This window comes from Theobroma cacao, chromosome 5, assembly GCF_053813885.1.
Source record: "Theobroma cacao isolate CCN51 chromosome 5, ASM5381388v1, whole genome shotgun sequence".
Taxonomy (NCBI): domain Eukaryota; kingdom Viridiplantae; phylum Streptophyta; class Magnoliopsida; order Malvales; family Malvaceae; genus Theobroma; species Theobroma cacao.
Window position 1 is genome coordinate 43,525,164 of NC_142643.1, and position 16,095 is coordinate 43,541,258.

Here is a 16,095-nt window from a genome sequence, read left to right on the forward strand (position 1 = left end):
GCAAGGACGTATAGCAACTCTACGAACTTAAACATTGAGAGAATTTCAGAATCTAACTCAGAAGCTTTTGTGTAATAATCTTTCAATGGTTTGAGCAACATTCACATCCAACATTTTGTTTGGTGCCACTGTACCAATAGCTACATGCGTAATCTGTCTATATCAACTTTAGATCCTACACTCATCTTTACAGCCACTTAAAATGTCAGACCAAACTAGAGCCCGGAACTTTGATGGCATTCCTCTCATCCATCAACCTCCTCAAGCTCTCAGCATCTCTAAACCTTCCAGCACCAGCAAGGATATTTGACATAAGAACATAGTCACCTCCATTTCCCCTCTCAATCTCCATTATCTTTGTTGTCACCCTTTCACCCACCTCAACATTACCATAGAAGCTACAGGCACCCAAAAGTATTCTCCAAACCACGTCACTCGCTATCTCGCAAGGAATCTCTAGAGCAATCCTTTCTGCTTCTTCCAACCTCCCCGCCCTCCCTAACATGTCAACTAAGCACCCATAGTGCTTAACGTCAGGCAAGATTTGACACTCATTAACCATCTTTTCGAAAAACTTGAGGCCCTCCTCAACCAGACCTCCGTGACTACAAGCATTCAAAACACTCAAGAAAGTAACCCTATTTGGCTTCCAACCTACTTGCTCCATCCTTTGAAAACTCTCAACAGCTTCTTTCCCCATCCCATGCAATGCAAAACCAGAAATCAACGATGTCCAGGAAACCAAATTTTTCATATCAGCCGAAATCTCTTCAAAAAACCTCAACGCACTCATCATGCACCCACATTTTGCATACGTATCAATAAATGAATTCATGATACGAATATCAGACACATGAAACCCTCTCTTCTTTCCATAACCATGAATCAACCGACACATCCTGATATCACCAATATTCCAAACAGCAGGTAAAATAGCCAAGACCGTTATGTAAGAAGGTTCAACCACATCATCCACAACCATCCTTCGAAACAAACCTAAAGCGTTCCTATACTGGTTCATCCTTGTGTACCCATCAATTATCCCACTCCACGAAACAATATCCCTATCCGGCATCTTTTCAAACAAAAAACGAGCAAACTCAATATCCCCTTGCTTGGCCAAGCCAGTGATCATCACATTCCAAGTAACACGATTCTTCTCAGGCATTTCATCAAACACTTTTTTACACTCAACCAAACCTCCACTTTCTACATACATATTAACCAACCCAGTCTGCACATAGGGATGGGACTCAAAACCCATTTTTATTTCAACCCCATGAAACTGTTTGCCTAGAACTACGTCATTCAAATTAGCACAAGCTTTGATAAGGAATGCATATGTAAAGCTATCAAATTTCAAGTAAAGGTAGCAACTTTGGACTTGTTGGTAAAGAAAGATGGCATCTTTGGGATTTTCACTAAAAGAATAGCATCTAAGTAAAGCGTTGAAGAGTCTAAGAGAGTGGGAAATCGAGGCTGTTGTGAGTAACTGAGAGTGGACTTGTTTTGGGACTCTTTGTTTTGTTGGGTTTTTGTTTAAGAATGAGAAAAGGAAGTATTTTTGATAGTTTTGTTTGTGTTGAGGTGAAAGGGAAAGCTGGGATTCGGTTGGGGAGGAAGAGGGAAATGAATGAAGGAACCGTAGAGAAAATTTAATTTTGGAGGGAAAGGGAGGTTCGGTTAACTTCAACATAGTTTAGGGAGACAAACCAGGGAAAATATTTTGGTTGAAATTCTGTTGTATTCTCATTTGTGGTGCATGATTTCGCGTCAAGTCCTCTTAAAGACACCTAAATTGTTAGAATTTCAGACTTTATTCTTAGAGTTGACTTTGAAAAGAGGAGTAGAGTTTCTTTTAAATAAGAGAGTAAAGAGTTTTTATGGGATTCACTTTGAGAAGGAAAAACAACAATAAAAGAAAAAGAAGAAATTCATAGGACCCTGGATTGAAAGGATTCACTTGCATTTTGGACCGCTGAGAGTCTAATAAATTTACCACGCATAACAACAGGAAATTCCAACAAGGTGAAATTTCCAGCCATTGTTTATAACAATAAATATGAGTACAACCTCAAGAGTCAGGCTAAAGCTTTTGTTTTTCTCTTTACTGCCAAAAAAGTGTAAAATGCCTTCCTTTTCCGTCGTCTTTTCATTTCTTCCAAATAATAAATCTGATATAGGAAACAATATTTATCAGAATGGGAAAACTACCGTCTTGTTTTTGCTCGGGACGGTTCAGCCCCCCAAAGCACCAAAATGGAAAAATGGGAGAACTACGATGGAGCATTGAGACTTCATAACTCAAAGCAATCAGGAGCAACAAGCCTAAAGGTAAGCTGTTTTGCATCATTCTCCTTGATCAATCACCACCATGCTTGTACCTAGATTCATGATGGACGATAGATAATTGTAAGGGCAATTCAACAGCCAGACCAACATTAGTGCTTCTAATGATGAAGGATAAACGCCTTACACAGAGATTCTGCACCTTTAAACCCTCTAGGAGTAAGTAGCAAGACCATGTTGTGCTCTATTCTCCATTATCACTGAAGATATGCCATTAAAATGTAGTGGCGTAAAAATCATTTCATAAACTCTTGCACACATTTGTACCCACTGCTGCCTTGGGATATGGAGGTAGACCACCTTGCTTAACAATATAAGAAGGCATAATCACCAATGTCGTAATCATGCAGTAGATATAAGGAGCTTCCTCCTGTCACCATGTATCAATTTAATTTGTTTTCGCAGTGGCAGGATTTCGACCAAACTGGATGATTATTGGTTTGCCTTTGAACACATACCCATTAACAAGGTTCTGCCAGGAAGGAATACAATTGAACAGCAAATTAGCTTATCCGTTTGTTATTGTTAGTACAAAGTAAACAAGTAGTTTCAAGCTGGTTTGGCTAGCTAGGACAACTGATACTCAATGCTTTCAAATTACTCCTAGAATGCATCCCTTGGTTGACTTTAATAATCTTTAGAGACTAGTGCAGGCCATGAGGCAATGTTTACAAGATATACGAACCGCATAAACTCACTTGTGCCAGGAAAACAAGAAACCTGAGAAAAACATACCAAAGCATGGTGGGCAAGTTCAACTGCTGGAAATGTCACAAAAGCTTGGCCCCTCATCCTTCCCTCCTGAATTCAAAATATTATTTTCAGTTTCACAATTAGGTAACTGCAGCACTATGACCTGCAGGTATGTTACATATTCTGAACAACAAGACTCATTTTTTCCATTATTACAAAAACATATTCTTCCAGTGTCAGTAATTTCCAACAAAAATTCAAGCAATAAAGTTTGAGATAAAACTTAAATAAGCCAAGAATAAAGCTACAGAGAGCTCAATCTAGAAGTAAAGTAACCTGCATTAGCTTCACATTAAGACCGGATTTAGCTGCATCAATGCTTCCAAATAATGATCCTACATCGCAGCAAGACTTAATCAGTCAAAATGTTTTCGCTCATAGGAATAAGGAACAAAGTAAGGTTCCAAGGACCTAAAAAAGAGCAGTTTTTTCCTGCATATTTATGATGTTATCTCTTATCTTCTTTTGCCATTTTATTATGGGCATTGAGATGCTATCTGGCTACTATTCATGTAAAGCAAGAATAAAGGCATTTAGTCTCACCGAAGATGAAGTAGAAATCTTCAGGAACAACATCCTTTGCCAAGTTCTTTATATACAACACAGAAGCAGGATTCCCAGCTGCATAGTTCTGCACAACCCAAAGAGTTACAATTCAGTTTATGCTTTGTCAGATGCATCTGATTCATGCTAATTGTCATAATTAATTGGTACAAGCTAGCCATGATCCTAAAAGCAAGTAAAGGATTAAATTATAGTGGTTCTTAAACAGCCAGGAAAAAGAAAGCTTTCATACCTGCATAGATGAGTAAATGGAAACTAGGTCAATTGCAATTGTATTAATATACTATCCGAAAGCATCTACCGAGATAAGTTCCGATACCTTAAACATTGGAAGTGATAATATTTCTTCTGGAGGCAACTTTCCCTTTTCCAACTCATCTGCAGTAGCAAAGCATTTAGCATCTGAATCCTCCTCATTAGGTTCCTCCGAAATCCGTTTGTAGTCATCATCATCATCTTTCTGTTCATTAGGAATGTGTTTAGGAGCAATTTTGATCTGTGAAAACAACAAGAAGAGTGTCAAAATTTAGACAGAGTAAAGCTCATCCTAAAACATGTTCCTTAAATCATAATATGACCTGTAATATAGGGTTCTTCTTTTTTATGAATGGGATTTCTTTTGGGATCAAGGTGGCAGGTTTCACTCCAACAGCCTCATGAGCCACACTTTTATCAATTGCAGGGCCTACAATAGCTTCTCGCCTGGCACGCTTACGTGCAGATTTTGCCGTACCCTTGTCATTGACCTCCTACAAACATGTTGGTCAAGGAACAATCAACAACTACTAGAATCATATATAGGGTTAAATTTGACCAGAGTGCTTCTTTCAAGGTACATAATTTTAGTTAATTTAATCTGAAATGGGGTTAATGATTTTCAGCACATTAGAAGCAGTATCCTACCTCATCCGAAGACTCCATTTCTGATTCACTAGAAGATGCATCTGCAAAATGAGGCTCTGTAGGTGTGGAAGCAGGAAGTGGGGGTGGGGGCGGTGGCTGTGGCGCAGGTACTGAAGGTGGCAGAGGCGGTGTGGGCAAAGCCATACGAAATGGAGCTGGAATATTCATTTTATTCATTAGGTGCAACACCTGAAATTGAAAGACTATTATTGTAAAGGATATATCCCCAACAACAGTTAATTAAATAAAATCAAGAAAAATCATAATTAGAAGAACCTAAGAAGAAACATTAATAAGCATTGAAGTAGCTTTAAAGAAAACCTGTGTATAGAAGCGAGGAACAGCAATAAGAGCATTAACGATATTGGTCAAAATATTTCCATCTGGTGGAGGGTATGCATATCTGCAAAACATGTATAAGCTTTTGTTCATATCTGATGTGATTATATTTAGAAAGAAAGCAGGGCACCCTGACTGACACTATAAAATCATTACTGTATAAAACATTGTGCATTGGTCAGAGAAAGCAAACTTTATACCATATGTGCATAATGCCCGACACTATATTAGCAACTTCAAATTTAAAGGGCTGAGAAAAAAAAGAAAAAGGAAACTTGAAAAAGATAAGGAAAGACTCACTCAAGGTGAGGAGGAAATGGATAGTCTACTCCAAGTCTAGGAGCAATTGGTTCACTAGTAGGTACTGATCTTAATCTTGAACCTTGATTCAGGTCTCTAGCCAAGCTAGCATCTTTCACCATTGATGCAGATTGTGGAAAATCCTTTCCAGGCTGAACTCCGGTTTGCTGAGGTTTATTATCCTCAGTTGTCTTACTAGCTCTCTCCACTGATAAGACTTTACCAAGAAACCTCAGGCTAAGCAACCACAGAAATAGGATAGTTAGATAACTATTTCTGACATTGTATCAACATTAATGAATTAAAACATATCTAATGGGCAGAACACAAAATGTAACAAATAATACAGGGTTACTATCTAATGCCAGTGAGAAAAATATCTCATATATTTGATCAAACCATGTGCCTAACAAGGGAGAATTATGAATGGGCATAAGCTCGAAATTTACCCATTTAACTGACGCTGAGCTTGAGAAGCCAATGCTTCATTTTTGAAATCCACAAATGCACAGTTTCTCAACCTATATAACAAAAGAAGGAAAATCTGATGTGTATGATAAAAACAAAGACCTGCAAGACCTTAGAAAGCTAATTGGAAACTGAATGAAATTAACAAGCTAATTTCAACTTTATTTACTTTCCACTAGAGCAAGGACGAACAGAGGATGCACCATAGTGAGAGAAAAGCCGCAAAAGGGTGTCATGAGGAATAGCCTCAGGAAGATGCCGAATCAAGAGGGTTGTTACAGATTCCAATTCATGAGGGTTTGATGTTGTTCCTTCTACACCTTGGTAACCAAAATGCTGCATTTGGGGATTGCTAAAAGGCTGTGAGGATGGAACAGCAGCCATTAAAGCATTCACAGCAATTTATTTCCTTTCCTATAAAAATAAAAATAATCCAAAGGTTACACTTTAAGAAAAAAAGAAAAAATCTTCGCAATGTAGATGACTAGAAGGAATGGTAACATACATATCTTGTAGAATTGAATTTTCATTTGTTTGTTATTATTTTGATGTGGGTATTATCAAAATTCTTGATATGATAAAAAAATTACCAGTTTTATAATATTTTCAAAAAAATTGAAAACGAAAACATCATCAACATGGCAACATTAAACTATATAAAACTAATAAGAATTTAATCTTCTTACATTCAAATTCTTTTCTTGAAAAAAAAAAAAAGACAACTTTTCAGAAACCCATATGCAATTTCATGTTTTTATACAATTTTTCGTTACATGTGAAAGTGAAAACGTACCTTTGAGTTTTGGGTATTGATTTGCTCTGCTTCTTCCTGCTGCTGCTAGCCAATTCTTTCCCTGAAGAAATTTTGTTCTCGATGAAGTAATAAAGGGCGGGTTTAAAAGATTCGGGTTCATGGGTGGGCTTATAAGACCCAATACCTTGGGCTTGTTTCATAACAGTTGGGCTTCATGTTCTTGGGCTGTTTAGTTACGTCCCAGATACTAAGGCTTGTTTAGTGAACTTTCATTTTCCATATTAAGTCCACCATATGTATATATATATATATATATATATATATATATATAATATACATTAATCAAAGTGATTTAATATATTAAAAAGATTTTTATTTTCATAATTTATTATGTAATCTCATTTTAAAAATTTTGAAATTCCATATTTACAGTAAGATGAGAGGGTGAGTTTCAAAAGTAAAAAACACATTATTTTTCTAAATTATGAGTATTTTTTTTATTTTGGAAAATATGAGTCAACTTTTTAGAATTTGTAAATTATAGGTATTATGTCTATCACATGTCATGTCAATTAGATAAAACATATAAAGATAATGTCATTTTATCCGATTTCTTAAATTATTCAAAACACTTATAATGAAAAAGAACAAAATCATAAATCATATTACGAAAACATATTATTGATTGTAAGGCGGACATCATTGAACATGTAGAAAATTTAGGTCTCAAAAGTGTATCCTTAATACTTTGTTTAACTTTAAAAAATCTCTTTACTATCATAATTGGGTTTGGGATTGGATTTAACTGTGTAATGAACTTGACATAATGCCCACATCTCCTTTGCGTATGCAAATTTATTTGTAGTCATTTCCCTGATGAGCATAAGATTGACCATTTATACCCCCCCCCCCCCCCCCCAACCCCATTCTCTTACAATTTTTTTTCGAGGAAAATATGATAACATTTGGACATTAGATCAAGAAGAAAACATAATATGGAGTTGCATCATTGTCTCTTATGTTTTTTAGATTTTGTTCTCTCATGACCATAGTTTAAACCCATACTTCATTAGGTGAAAGAAGGGAGATGCACAATTGAAACAAGTAGGTCTAGATTCAATACATCACATAAATTGCTATGAATTTGCTTGGGAAGATTTGGGAATATTCCCTTTCAGAGTATTTTCATAGTACAACTTGACAGGAACCAAGAAGCAATACCCCACTTCTCTTTTTTCCTTTCTAAAAGGAGAAGATAAGGAGAGACCCAGCTCGAAATACAATAAGCCACTGATTCTTAGGTTGATCTTTGGAGGCATTGGGATTGATGACTGTCATTGTCATTATCTTAACTCTCTGCATCATTAAAGAATCATTTGCCCCAATTACTCAACTAAAGCAACCGCTGGGTGTGGTGTGTATGGTGAGCTTAAAACACCAGCAATCATATCCTACTGCAATTATTTTGCTCAAAACCTTTGTTGTCAAATATGTTCAATTATTTCGAGGGATCAACACGAATCACAGCATTAAATTGAATCAAAATTCAGTCATAGTAAACATACGAAATCATATCTCACTCTTTCGATCAATCCTTTTTTTTAAAAAAAAAAAAAAAGAGAAGAAACCCAACTTGCCAAGATGTCAAGCAGAATGGCTTAATTACATAAGCCAAGAATTAGTTGAGGTTTTATCCAGTCTGCTTTAAGGGTTTTTTCCTGGTCATCCAAAGAGTGTCAAAGGTGATTTCCTTGAAACTGTCCTAATTAATTATATCTTGCATAAGATCTTAATGAGTTTAGTAATTGTGATGCCTACAAGAAATCAATTTTCCTTTTTCAGGTCTTTCGGGTAGTAATCAAAGACAAAGACACATCTGTCACATAGCTTATTTATATGTTACTTTCCTCTACAGTTTGGTCTGTTAGTTAATTTGATGGTTAGGACAGTTTGGTTAGTGGAGAGGTTAGCCAAGAAAAGTCCACTGTAAACTCTCTCCACCAAACACATGAGAAAAAGTCAATTATCTTGACTTTTTATGCAGCCCAAACTCCCTATTTAATTAGTCATTCTAATTAAATGTGGGATTCATTAATCTTATCCTTACATGTGCGTGAATAAATGAATTGGCCTTCGCCCTATTCCTTTTCTCCTTTGTACTATATAATTGTATTCCCATCTGTCTTAATGGCAGCCAACTGTCTCAAACCATGAAACAGTGAGGAGGGAGAGTTTCTCCATAGGGGGCCTAGAGCTTCTAAATTCCAACTTTACAATAGTTTTCTTCATACCATACAGTAGCTTTTAACCCACTTGATTCTTAAGTCTTCCTCATTTTTAAACAAATTAAGGAGATTAATAAAGGTTCAAGATTTCCACTACAAGACCAAGATTCATTTCCAAAAAATGAAAAATAAAATATATTTTGTGGTTGTGGGTTCCCAATGATGTTATCCTTTTTCAAGTTGGATGATTTTATTATTGCTACTACCCCATGGCTAGATAGCAAGTTGGATGACATCATGGTATTCATATCTTGTGGCTCGATGAGACAGAAATAGCTGCCACTAGGTACACTTTACATCATCGAATAAGTGAGGAACAATCATGTTCTAATGAGTAATTACGAAGTTATCGTTGATTATTTTGTGTTCGAAAAACTTCAAATTAATATAATATCTAATGTATAAATGTGGAGTAATGTTTCTTTTGATTAATGAATAAACATATTATTATTTTTGTATCTATAATCATATGTTGTATCGGTTATTTAATTTTGAATTAAAGACAAATAATCATGTTATATTGAATGATTATGAAGTCATTAATTACTTTTTTTTTAGTATGAACTGCCAAATTCATACTAATAAATACCTAGAAATTTAACATTGGATAAATCAATAAATAACAATTTAATCATGCTCGTCCTGGCTACCCAAGGCCCCAGCATTCAAAATGGGGAGGAACTGATGTCCTGCTAAGTTCGAGGGGGTGTTCTCCTACATGGCATCCACATGGTAGTGCAACACTTGGACCAACAGCCTGTTCCCATGTGAGCAAAAAAGCTGATGAGGTGTAGCGCGTCACCAATCGTCAGCGATTGGTGGGGCTTCTTTGCTTTGCAGTTTCGTTTCGGCCCCCAAAAGTCAACAGATTTAAGTTACGAGGGTTAGGCTAACACTTTCTCAAGCCTTCTTTTGTGGGGTCCACACGTTATTCTTTGAATAAAATTTGTCCATTTTTTTAATCACAAAAGATAAAAAATTCTGTTTATTTTATTTTATTTTTGCGGATTTCATTCCGTATCCTGCGTTCCACAGTCTGAGTTTTGCTATTATAGTTTATCATCTTTGATTAATATAACAATTAATGATGAAGTGACAATATAAACCAAGAAAATGTGAACACCTTGCTAAATCTAATATGGAAAGCAATTAAGTAAGGCTACAGCTCAGCATCCCCCGCTTCAGAATGTCAAGAATGTGGCATGGACTTGGTTGGCCCCCACCTAATCTTCCAAACTACTAATACAACTCTTTGATTTGATGTAATCCCACCGGTAATTGTGTACTAATTATACTAATAACAAAGTAATACTATTATTTTGTTTCGCATCATCACTAAAAGTTAATCATGTTTTTCTCTTAAATTATTTTATTTTAAAATTATCGATACGTAAATAACACGTGTATGTAAAGATTTAAACATATAAATAACAAATATATATTAATTATTTACGAGTTATACAGATTGAAAAAGTCACGTAATCGAAACTAATACAAATTTGATCTTCAACTTAAATTTTATCACTTTATCGCAACCCTTTTTTTTTAATTTTTTTTTTCTGAGGTCGATAAGCTTACTCGTAGCTTAGTGGTTGAGATTTTGCGCAAAGAAGTTGTGTACAAATTCTATGCGAAATGCCAATAGGAAATAAATATTTTGTTTTGTTCCATAGTTTAGAGCTTGTTTTTTTCCATTTGTCGGCGCCGGGAAAGTTTAACTTTTTCAATCCAATTCTACGCGTTGGTTTATGTCATAAATTAGGAAGCATACGCGTGGCTTCACTCAAGTCGCGCATACGAAACATTTGGGTAGTCAAAAAAATGAAACATGTTTATGAAATCGTAGCATGTTCGAGAGAAATCGAATTGGAATTTGTTTCCTGATATATATATATATACTTTTTTTTAATTTATTTTTTTGGTAAAAAATGTCCATTTTGTATATGGATATTAATTATATACATTTATACGTGAAATACATGTTATATTTTTATTTTTTAAATAAAAGTTAGATAATTAATACATGTTAATATTTTAATTGTTACTATTAATTTTTTTTCTTAAGAATTTTGGCAGTTGAAGGTTGAGATAAGACAAAAATAATAATGACTTTATCAACAAGGTTTGTTTGGAAATTTTTAATTTTTTTTTTGTGGCCAAGCATTTTTCTAGATTTGATTCATTACAGATGGGATTTTCATATGGAAATATCTTTAAAAAAGCCAAACGAGACTCAAGAATGGATCATGTGCAACCAGTTAAAATAGCAGTATAACGTTGTCATTATTGGACAATGACTACATAATTTGATTATATATATATATATATATATCATATATAAAACTTTGGAATGGAATATATAAATATTAAAAAATGTGCATTTTTTGTCCAATGATATTTTCCAAATATTAGCCAAAATTAAAGGTCCCTCCCCCCTTGTTATTCAAGCATTTTATATTAAATCCAATACTCACGTGTCTTATGTTTAAATAAATATTGTATTCATGTACTTCAACGTGTGAATGTATTAATATGAAAGCATAAATTCATATTTATATTTAATATGTCATAAAAAGAAACGAATAGTTGTACAATAATAGAACCAGATTTTTTGTTTCTACGCGTAGGTGACCCCCCAAAAAGAAACGGCTGAGTAAATTCACAAAAGGAAAAACATCTATCCAAAAGATTGCAACAAAATATCTTTAAATTGGTAAGAAAATTTGAAGCTAAGACTGAGAGTAATTAATAATGTTAGAAGGGCAGCTAGATGTATCGTGTGGATTTCCATGAAATTTCATTGCCCTCTTTCTTTATCTTTTGACTTTTTCAGTGTCTATAGCACCCTAGATTCCCTCCAAATGGAGTGGTTTCCTTTGAATTAGCAAAGAATGATCACTTTTAATTGTTCCAAGGCCCCCCATCTTAAAGTTATTTTTGTGTATACCGAGTCATACAAGAATACACAAAGAATACATTGCATGTTCAACTTGTGAAGGTAGATGTGAAGTAGCCTACATATATAGCCAAAGCCACCTAAATCTGCTGCTGCAAAGGTTGACAAATTCGGATAAAACCATGAAAAGGCAGCAGCAGCGGCAGCGGCATTGGCATTTTGGTACTGGAAAAATCAACTTTGTTTTCAAAAGCTTTGAAGTAAGAGCTGTTATATAAAAGAAAAGAAAGAGGTTTTCTGGGGAATAAGAATTCTGCGAAGAGGCAATAGAATTTTTAGCTGGGGTTAGGTTTTAAACAGATAAAGGTCATATATTTTAATGTGAAAGAGTGCTGGAAACATGGGTCCCCCACTAGCTTAGAAACCTCCTTTTTACCATTTGTTTTTTTTTTTTTTTATATTTTTTTAAAAATTCATATTTGTTTTCAAACAGGTAGATGTGGCAAAGAAAGGTACATGAATTACAAAAACAAATAAAATAGATAAGAAAACAAATTTCAATGAATTACCCAATCAGGCTTCCTTGGCAAGTGCCTTGCAGCCTACGGATCTCTTTCAATTAACATTTAGCTCTTCTACAAGCTCCTCTATTTAAGCTCCCTTTTTGCCCTTTGTTCTACTTTCTTAACGGCCTTCCCTTCATTTTTCTTCTGCAAAAGCCTGATATATTTCTCCCTCTCTTTCCCTATATCTATCTCTTCTTGCCTCTCTTTGCTTTCCATAGCAGTTGCTTTGTATTTCTTTCTCTGGGTTTGTTTGCGTTTGTATAGTTCTATAAAGGGTTTTAGTATTTAGAGGAGTTTCAATGGAAGAAGCTATCGTTGTTAACAAAGGAGAAGACCTCATCGATTTGCCGCCTGGTTTCCGGTTTCACCCTACGGATGAGGAGATCATAACTCATTATCTTACAGAGAAGGTAATGAACAGCAACTTCAGTGCAAGTGCTATTGGTGAAGTTGATTTGAACAAGTGTGAACCTTGGGATTTGCCTAGTAAGCTTTCTCTTGATTTTGTTTTTGACGCTCCTTTCAAGCTAGGCTAGCCTCAATTATATGACTTTTTTCTTTTCTTCGCTTGGATGTTTAGTTTTGTTGTAAGTAGTTTGCTGCTGTTATTTGCCTTGTATTTGTATCTAATCTTTGGATTTTTTTTTGCTTAATTTTGCAGAGAAAGCTAAGATGGGAGAGAAAGAATGGTACTTCTTTTGCCAGAGAGATAGGAAGTATCCGACCGGGATGAGAACAAATCGAGCAACTGAAGCGGGATATTGGAAGGCAACTGGCAAGGATAAAGAGATTTACAAAGGAAAAGGTTGCCTTGTTGGGATGAAGAAGACCCTTGTATTCTACAAAGGGAGAGCTCCCAAAGGAGAGAAAAGCAATTGGGTCATGCATGAATATAGGCTTGAAGGCAAATTCTCTTACTATAATCTCCCCAAGGGTGCAAAGGTATGTAACTAAAGCTACACTTCAAAAGCTTTTTTCCATCTCCTTTTTTTGAGGTTTCTTTTTCTTTTTCTGTTTAAGAAACTATGGCTTTTTCAATTTCACTGATCCAAAAAAAAAAATTAATTAAATTAAAAAGAGTTGTAGCCTTTTAATTTTATCGTCTTTTTACTGTTTTGTTGGTTGAGGGTTTCTTTTCATGGGGTCTCTTTCTTTGCTTTTGTGTAAATGAAGAATCTAGACTGATATGAAGGTCTTTGAATATGTTTCCATTTTTGTTGTGGTTGCAGGATGAATGGGTTGTTTGTAGGGTTTTCCACAAGAATATAGGGATCAAGAAACCAATTCCTGATCAGCTGTTAAGAATGAATTCTTTCGGAGATGATCTTATGGACTATGCGTCACTGCCACCTCTCATGGATCCTACTTACTCCAACAAAGCCGGCTCGAGCTTTACCGATGGTCAAAATGAATTCAAGGCCATCGACACGACCCCAATGCCAAGATCCTCAGAAGGAAACTATCCCGGCAGCTCCAACTTCCCCACAATGAATAATAATCAAAACTTTCTTCAGGCTCCCAATAACCATTATCATCAGACAGGAAGCTCTATGTTCAACCCTCAAATTCCAATCCAAAATCCTATTCTCTTCCATCAAGGCACCCCAAATTCTGCCTACTCGCACCAAGGGAGGACAAGCGGATCAGCTTCAAGCAATTACAGCACCGGCTTCGGAGGCAATGATCAGGCGATTCTAAGAGCATTGGCTGCCAATAACAGTGCTGACACACGTAAAGCTGACAGGCAGTGCAAGGTGGAGCAGTTTTCATCAAATCAGTCCATGGTCAGTCTCTCACAAGATACCGGCCTCAGCACTGAAATCAACAACACTGAGATTTCATCTGTGCTTTCCAAGAGGATGGAACTTGGGAGCAGCAAATCTTATGAAGATATAGAAGATTTGGGGTGTTTATGGGACTACTAAAGTTGAAGGAATATATACTGTTGATGCAGCAAGTTGGCTTGTTAATTTCCTAGGAATATATGATTTGAAACAGTGTTTCTCCACTAGGTAATTTAATTATTAGGTTGGAAAGTTTCTTGGATTCTGATGAAGAAAAGAAAAGTATACTTGTATAGGTAGATTCATGGTTGTCCAAATCTTTTTCAGATTATTACATTTTCATTAACAGATAACTGGGAAAGATTCCATGTACATGAATTCTTTCTTATGGTAGTGAATTTATTCTTATTTTTTTTCCAATCTTCCTCTAAGCATTAAACTCGCATTGATTCCATGTTCATATGTTCCAATCATATTCCTACTTAAACCCAAACATACATTTAAGGCTGTTTATTTTATTTGAGTTGTTTTCGACTGCCAGTTAAATGAAAAGAACTACACGTCTGCATCTTCTTCCTTTCATCTGATGTAATTAATGTTTCAATTATTAAATTATGAAAAATTTACTTATTCAAAAAATTCACATGGCACTAATTAATTCGACCCATATTATAAATTTTAGTATACTTGATTATCTGGGTCTTAATTTTGGCAATAATTTACCAATTAATTAATTTGATATTAGGAACCTTTTTTGTTTAGTTGATAATTTGCCAGTGGATATCCAGTATTTTAGTTGTCTTGAACTTAATTGTTTATATTCTCTTTGTTAAAACTTACAATAATTGTAAAAAGGACCAACATTGGATTCAAGAAAGCCATAATAATAAGCCAAGTGGGGTGTTTACTGAAATGAGTAACCACCTCCTTGAGATTAACTGAACCGAACCAGATCATGAATCACGTGAATTATTCCCTCAACCTCTGCACCCAATGTGCCTGTCCCTGACAAGAACAATCCCACAATGTATTTCTTAAGGCACAAGGCTTAACCTTAATCTTCTGTCTTAAGTATCATAAATTAATTTTTTTAGTTACATGTGCCTCCTCTCAACCTTGAATCTATATATACCTTTCAATATAGCTGTTTTTTTTTTTTAATTTTTTAACGAGCAATTTACTTTATATTAATTTTGAATTATTGTAATAAAACTGTGTATATAAATTATAGATATGGATTGAGTTCAAGTTAACGTGTCATATCTGTCAACTATTTGTGTTACGAGGCTGATCGAAACCATGTATGTTGCAAGTATAATGTGTATAACGTGTTTTAAATCTCTTCAAGCAATGTGGTGATCTGATGACATCTTTTTTACTTTGTCCATTAAGTTGTTATGAAAAATACATAGGCCAGATGGATATATGTAACAGATATAGCCAGGAAAAAAACATGATGAGAGAAAGTTGAAGGGGGGAAAAAAAGAAAGAAAATTAACAGGTGATGATTGATTGGGAATCGGTTATTGAAAGAGAAGAAAGGTTCATGTGATTGTGTGGATGTGCATAGAACCCCCCATATTAACTTACTTTCTTTTCAAACCAAAGCTTCCCACCCTTAGGAGATTCATGCTTGCAGGAAAGTTAACCGGCCTTTTGGGTTTTTTCCTTTCTTTCTTTTTTTTTTTTTCTTGGTAACTTTTGTCTTGTTTTCATGGGGGAAGGGAATTAAAATAAGAAAGAATTTTATACGAAGCAAGGACAAGAGGAGAGTGTTAAAAATAGAGAATATTCTCTCAATATAAAAAATGACAAAAGGACGGAAAAAAAAAACCCTGATTTGTTGCATGAAAACATGGGGATACCAACCAATTGCCAGCCTCCACCGCTTTCTTTACATCTTTGTCAGCTTTGAAAGTGAACGTGCTTTTCCCCTTTAGCTTAGCTAAATTTGAATCTCGTTGTCAATGATGATCTTATATATATCCGCGTTTTCTTTTCTTCTCTCTTTTCACCACCCTGCCTACTGCTCACACCGACTTCATCTTTCTTCTCGGTTTTCCTTCTAGAATTCTTGGATTGATATTAATCACCATTGAGTTGATTTGTTTAATGAGTATAATCCCACTTTTAA

At 35.1% G+C, this 16,095-nt stretch overlaps 3 protein-coding genes across 6 annotated transcripts; 1 reads left to right on the forward strand and 2 right to left on the reverse strand.

Annotated features, from left to right (window-relative positions):
* Positions 1-65: 65 nt before the first annotated feature.
* Positions 66-1,794, reverse strand: LOC18599953 (pentatricopeptide repeat-containing protein At1g09220, mitochondrial-like). The gene has a single exon (XM_007030155.3). The coding sequence runs from the start codon at positions 1,694-1,696 to the stop codon at positions 206-208; it is 1,491 nt and encodes a 496-aa protein (XP_007030217.1). The 5' UTR covers positions 1,697-1,794; the 3' UTR covers positions 66-205.
* A 200-nt stretch (positions 1,795-1,994) lies between these two features.
* LOC18599954 (RNA-binding (RRM/RBD/RNP motifs) family protein) lies at positions 1,995-6,555 on the reverse strand. 4 transcript variants are annotated; one of them, XR_001928274.2, is made up of 13 exons: positions 6,470-6,555; positions 5,846-6,090; positions 5,658-5,729; positions 5,209-5,445; positions 4,891-4,972; positions 4,570-4,758; positions 4,245-4,415; positions 3,986-4,162; positions 3,646-3,733; positions 3,379-3,437; positions 3,085-3,150; positions 2,492-2,821; positions 1,995-2,384 (listed from the first exon to the last, which is right to left on the reverse strand). XR_001928274.2 is itself a non-coding variant. In XM_007030158.3 (12 exons), the coding sequence occupies exons 2-12, from the start codon at positions 6,058-6,060 to the stop codon at positions 2,738-2,740; spliced, it is 1,440 nt and encodes a 479-aa protein (XP_007030220.3). In that variant the 5' UTR covers positions 6,061-6,090; positions 6,470-6,555; the 3' UTR covers positions 1,995-2,737. The 4 variants fall into 4 exon arrangements, 2 of the variants coding, with proteins under 2 accessions (XP_007030220.3, XP_017977954.2); XR_001928273.2 differs by having other exon boundaries at positions 2,477-2,821; XM_007030158.3 differs by having other exon boundaries at positions 1,995-2,821.
* Positions 6,556-12,277: 5,722 nt separating this feature from the next.
* On the forward strand, positions 12,278-14,381 carry LOC18599955 (NAC domain-containing protein 87-like). The gene is made up of 3 exons (XM_007030162.3): positions 12,278-12,663; positions 12,839-13,119; positions 13,407-14,381. Exons 1-3 carry the CDS (start codon positions 12,477-12,479, stop codon positions 14,100-14,102), a joined length of 1,164 nt encoding a protein of 387 aa, XP_007030224.1. The 5' UTR covers positions 12,278-12,476; the 3' UTR covers positions 14,103-14,381.
* The last annotated feature ends 1,714 nt before the right edge of the window (positions 14,382-16,095 follow it).

Coding starts and splice junctions, on each gene's coding strand:
- LOC18599955 (XM_007030162.3), top strand. CDS start 12,477: ATGGAAGAAGCTATCGTTGTTAACAAAGGAGAAGACCTCATCGATTTG. Junction 12,664..12,838: donor TGAACCTTGGGATTTGCCTA/GTAAGCTTTCTC, acceptor TTAATTTTGCAG/AGAAAGCTAAGATGGGAGAG. Junction 13,120..13,406: donor ATCTCCCCAAGGGTGCAAAG/GTATGTAACTAA, acceptor TTGTGGTTGCAG/GATGAATGGGTTGTTTGTAG.
- LOC18599953 (XM_007030155.3), bottom strand. CDS start 1,696: ATGTTGAAGTTAACCGAACCTCCCTTTCCCTCCAAAATTAAATTTTCT.
- LOC18599954 (XM_007030158.3), bottom strand. CDS start 6,060: ATGGCTGCTGTTCCATCCTCACAGCCTTTTAGCAATCCCCAAATGCAG. Junction 5,446..5,657: donor GCTCAGCGTCAGTTAAATGG/GTAAATTTCGAG, acceptor GTGGTTGCTTAG/CCTGAGGTTTCTTGGTAAAG. Junction 4,163..4,244: donor AGAAGAACCCTATATTACAG/GTCATATTATGA, acceptor TTGTTTTCACAG/ATCAAAATTGCTCCTAAACA.